Source organism: Dendrobates tinctorius, unplaced genomic scaffold (genome assembly GCF_039654945.1).
Source record: "Dendrobates tinctorius isolate UK_male_01 unplaced genomic scaffold, ASM3965494v1 ptg000003l, whole genome shotgun sequence".
Classification (NCBI taxonomy): domain Eukaryota; kingdom Metazoa; phylum Chordata; class Amphibia; order Anura; family Dendrobatidae; genus Dendrobates; species Dendrobates tinctorius.
The window spans coordinates 68,387,145-68,392,480 of record NW_027361671.1 but is presented as its reverse complement, the minus strand read 5'-3'; the positions used below and the strand labels follow the sequence as shown (position 1 = coordinate 68,392,480).

At 47.6% G+C, this 5,336-nt stretch overlaps 1 protein-coding gene across 1 annotated transcript; it reads right to left on the bottom strand.

Annotated features, from left to right (window-relative positions):
* Positions 1-1,219: 1,219 nt before the first annotated feature.
* Positions 1,220-3,976, bottom strand: LOC141091222 (uncharacterized). The gene is made up of 4 exons (XM_073576681.1): positions 3,923-3,976; positions 3,769-3,832; positions 3,618-3,689; positions 1,220-2,228 (listed from the first exon to the last, which is right to left on the bottom strand). Exons 2-4 carry the CDS (start codon positions 3,813-3,815, stop codon positions 1,487-1,489), a joined length of 861 nt encoding a protein of 286 aa, XP_073432782.1. The 5' UTR covers positions 3,816-3,832; positions 3,923-3,976; the 3' UTR covers positions 1,220-1,486.
* Positions 3,977-5,336: the final 1,360 nt, after the last annotated feature.

The following is a 5,336-nucleotide window of genomic DNA, read 5'->3' as shown; positions in this document are numbered from 1 at the left end:
GTTCTGCACAATTACATAATGGCTAAGGAGCGACCCAACATTGAACTGGATGAACCAGTTGCAAACCCATTGCCTGATTACCAGCATCTCCTGCTGCGGTCAACTGCTGAAGTTGGCCACATGCGGGACCAATTTGCTGCATTTTTTGAATCAGATATTGGACGTATGTCATGGCAGGACAATGTTGTGTAAATGTCCTGTTGGGATTTTGTCTGAACCAGTTATTTTCTTAAATGTTACTAATATTTGTTGTTAATAAGCCTTATTTTTTGGTATCTTGACCGTGTCTCCTATGTATTTCCTCTACAAACCAAGGCTGCCCTCACAGTAGCAGTATTTGGTCAGTATTTTTATATCAGTATTTGTAGGCCAAAACCAGGAGTGGGTGATAAATGCAGAAGTGCTAAATATGTTAATACTGTATTATACTTTTCCTCTAATTGTTCCACTCCTGGGTTTTGGCTTACAAGTACTGATGTAAAATACTGACCACATACTGCTAGTGTGACGGCAGCCAGGTTGTTAGTGGTAAAGTTGTTGACGTCATTACGTCCTGATTTTGTTTTGCAGTATCCATTGGACGTAGACTGAAGAGACAATGGCTGTTTAATGCAAAACAGATCTTTACTCATCAAGTCAGGTGTCAGAAATAATGAATTCATGATACACATATAACAGCCTCATAAATCTACTATTTCTGACACATGTCCAGGTGAGCATAGATATGCCTTGTATGACCGCCATTGTCCCTTCACTTTGTGTGAAATAGATTGCGTACACAGAAGAGAAAAAGGAGGTTATACAATGCACTTCTCTACTCACCAGGTCAGGTGTCCTAACTAATGAGTTTTTGGACACCTGACCAGTTGAGTATAGTTCTGCATTGTATTGCCACCATTTTATCTTCAGTCTGCAACACTAGTCACAGACTAAGCAGAATGAAGAGATTATGGAGAAAATACAAGTATACATTTTTTGGTCCACCTCATATCTCTATACTAAAGACACACAAAGTGTTGTACTTGCTAACTACTAGAGCTATGATGTGGCCAAAAAATGAAGTGTGCGGCGCAGTGTTTTATTTGGCGCACGGTGTGCGTTGCCGGCGGCGAAATACACAATTAACCACACATAATTGGGGGCAAAAAACAATAGTATTTATTTTCTTGCAAACAAAATTTTTATTTAACTGCGCCTGCTTGGGGTAGAGTGATGGAAATGGGGGGGGTGAAGCTGTGAGGCCTGGCTAAGTGTGGACGACGCAGGGGTGGCAGGAGAAGGGGCAATTAAACTAGTGGGGTCTGGTAGTTCAGGGATGGGGATTGACACATGAGAGGCCTGAGACGCACTGGAAGGGTGAGACAAACCTGACATTACAGACACACTGGGAGGTGAGGGGGGTGGAATACTGATAGCACGCATTTTTTTTATTTTTTTTCCCTTTCTGGGAGCGACGTGATCTGGGAAGCCTCGGTGGGCTCATATGTCATGGCATGATCGTGGTGGGTGACCTGTCAGGGTCCGTCTGCACTGTGGTCGTAGAGCGTGCAGCCATGCCAGAGTCCATAGTGCTCGTAGAGCGTGCAGCCATGCCAGAGTCCATAGTGCTTGTAGAGCGTGCAGCCATGCCAGAATCCATAGTGCTCGTAGAGCGTGCAGCCATTCCAGAATCCATAGTGCTCGTAGAGCGTGCAGCCATGCCAGAGTCCATAGTGCTTGTAGAGCGTGCAGCCATGCCAGAGTCCATAGTGCTCGTAGAGTGTGCAGCTATGTCAGAGTCCATAGTGCTCGTAGAGCGTGCAGCCATGCCAGAGTCCATAGTGCTCGTAGAGCGGAAGGCCATGCCAGGGTCCATAGTGCTTGTAGAGCGGAAGGCCATGCCTGGGTCCTGCTGCATTGTGGTGGCGGTGGAGTGGAAGTCCATGCCTGGGTCCATTGTGCTCGTAGAGCGGAAGGCCATGCCTGGGTCCTGCTGCATTGTGGTGGTGGTGGAGCGGAAGTCCATGCCGGGGTCCTGCTGCATCGTGGTGGTGGTGGAGCAGAAGGCCATGCCAGGGTCCTGCTGCTGCATCGTGGTGCTGGTGCGGAAGGCCATGCCAGGGTCCTGCTGCTGCATCATGGTGTCAGTGGAGGAGGTCCAAGCAGGAGCAGCGGTTGTCATGGTGGTGGCGGTGGGCTGTCCTACAGCACTCGGCATGGTGGTGGTGCTGTAGTGGTGTCCGGAAGTGCTAGGAATAGAAGTGGCCATGCAGTGGTATGCAGCAGAGGTCGGCATTGAGGTCAATCATGACAGTGTTGGCACAGGTGGATATGCCGCCACTGTCTGCTGAAAATACCGACTGCACATAAGCAGCATTGCAGGCCTGCATGACACTAAGCTGGAGATCAGGAGTAAGGTGTTCCGACATGCCCTGTTCAATTTGGTTAAAAAAATGATGTGCTGGCCTCTGGAGGTCGGCCTTTACTTGGTCAAGGCTTTTGGTGACCTCCTGGATACTTGTATTCATATGGCTAATGGCATTATCCAGTCGGTCACCCAAAGCCTTGAGTCCATCGTGAAAAACCGAGCTCAAGTGCAAAAACTCAGGCATGAGTGATCTGTCCGATGCCCTCTGCCGCTGCTGGGAGGAGCCCCAAAAAAAAGGGGCAGAGGCAGAGGACTGGGAAAGGGGAACACCTGATGGACCAGCTTCCTGGTCTCCAGGTAGTGTGGCAGGCCCACTTGCTGCAGCGCTGCAGGATGGCTGGGACGGGTCCGTGGCTGTCTGATGAAGGACCGCTCCAGAACCTGAGTCAACAGTGCTGCTCCATGTGCTGTGAACAAAGGAAAAAAAATTAATACCCAAAACTGAATAAACACCATTCCTGTTGAATAGAAACATACAGATTATGGCAATACAACACAACCTAATGCACAGGAGAAATACTTACGTTCTCTGGGCAAGGACCAGTCTTAAAAATGCCAGAATGAGATGGTATTTATACTTTCTGATCCTTGCTCCAGAACCACTGGGAACACGGCTCTCTTGACGCAGGTCCTTGTTGAAGCGGTCCTTCATCGAACGCCAACGTGTTTTGACTTTGATCACTGTGGAAAAAAGCAAAAAAAGGGTTAGACAATGGACTTTTGGCCGTGCTCACACAACTGTGTGTGATGAGAGAAATTCCTGAGAGTTTCAGTCATCACACACAGTTGTAGTGAGCACGGCCAAGGTCTCTGCCGCTTCACACTGCATTGCAATACTTACAAAATGCAGTTCGGACACGAGTCAGGGCGTTGTCCCAGCCATCCCACATCGCTTTGGCCACCTCATTCCATAGGCGCTGGATCATCACGTTGTCCGAGTGCTGTGGAACCCGGGTGTCCCACAACGGGACTCGCTCATGGACCAGGGAGATGAGGAGGTCATTTTCAATGTGGTAAATAAAGACATTAATGTTGGATACATTAACATAAGGAAAAGAAAGAAAACAGAGGCTGAGAAATGGCATGAATAATGAAAGTCAAGATAAAAAGGAGTCCAGAAGAAAAGTGTAAAGAGAGAGTAAAGTCAAGAAAGGAAGAATCAAGAATACTAAAGTGAAGATACAGTAAACAGTCAGCCAGGTATACTTACTCGCTGTTGCCTTGACACCAGACCGTGACCCCGCTGCTCCTGCTCACCCTCTGCCGCAGTGGAAGAAGTGCTCTAAAAAAAGGAAAAAAAAATTGTCATATGTGTAGATGTGACCGTGAATACTTACCAATCTGAGGAGGTGAGTACTCACTTCACTGACATGTTCGTCTTGAGAAGGCCCACAATGTTGCTCCTCATCAGAAGAAGAAGACGTTCTGATGCATGCAGAAAGAAAGAAATGGCAGAAATTAGGACATGTAGAGACAGAAAATAGAAAATAAAGGCATTGGCTAGGATATACTCACATTGTTCAGAGACTTGTTTCCCTCCAAGGTGCTTTGGTCTGTCTGCTCTGCTTCTCTGTCTGCTGCGTAGTAACCTGCAACTGTCCACTCCCTCCCTTTATCACCTTGTATGTGGGGGGTGGCTTATCAGTGTCTAGGCATGTTTTTCTCTGTGGCAACGCATGCGTTCACGAACGCAAGCAAACGCATATACTTGCGGCCGCATGCATTCACATAGACAGCAATGCGTTTTTTTGACGCATTTCTGCCGCTAACAACCGCATAAGTTTCTAGGCGTCAAATTGATGCCTCTAAAATTACTACATGTAGCGTTTACCGCGCCAAACCGCTGACGACGAAACGACGTATGCGTCGTCAAACGCGGCAAAATGCAATCAAACGCAGACACATGCGCCCCTAATGTTAAATATAGGAATACACAACGCATGCGGATTACTGCGGAAGAAACGCTGCGAACACAACCGCAAATGTGAAACCGACCTTGCACAGTGATTAAAATGCACATTGAATTAATGAATGGAATCTGCTGGCTGGCAGATTTGGCGGGAGCAATGTGCATGAACCCGCCATTTTCTTCCCGGACCAAGATGGTGGCGCCCACCGGAGGAGGCAGGATAGACCCTATCACAGTGACCAAAATGAACAAATAGGAAAAATCTTCCTATGTTTGCCAGATGCCGGTCAGCAGATCTCAGCGGGCACACTGCGCACGCACCCACCATTTTCTTCCCGGAAGAAGATGGCGGCGCCCATGGGGGGAAGCACTGTTTAGGCACATCAGGGGCTCTGCAAACGTAACGACGACCGCAGACCTTTCCATCAAAGTCTGCATTTCAAAACGTCACTACTTACATTCTGGGCCCTTACGTGTGCCCAAACAATGGTTCCCCCCATATATTGGGTACTAGCGTACTCAGGACAAACTGGACAACAACTTTTGGGTACATTTGCGAGCTAAAAAAATGATTTTTTGAGGAAAAAAATGATTTTTTTATTTTCACGGCTCTGCGTTATAAACTTCTGTGAAGCACTTGGGGGTTCAAGATGCATACCACACATCTAGATAACTTACTTGGGGGGTCTAGTTCCAAAATGGGGTCATTTGTGGGGGGTTTCCACAGTTTAGGTACATCAGGGGCTCTGCAAATGTAACATGATGCCCACAGACCATTCCATCAAAGTCAGCATTTCAAAATGTCAATACTTCCCTTCCGAGCCCCGACGTGTGCCCAAACAGTGCCCCCCCACATATCGTGTACCAGCATACTCAGGACAAGCTGGACAACAACTTTTGGGGTCCAGTTTCTCCTGGTACCTGGAAAAAAATATTTTCACGGCACTGCGTTATAAACTTTTGTGAAGCACTTGGGGGTTCAAAGTGCTCACTATGCATCTAGATAAGTTCCTGAGGGGG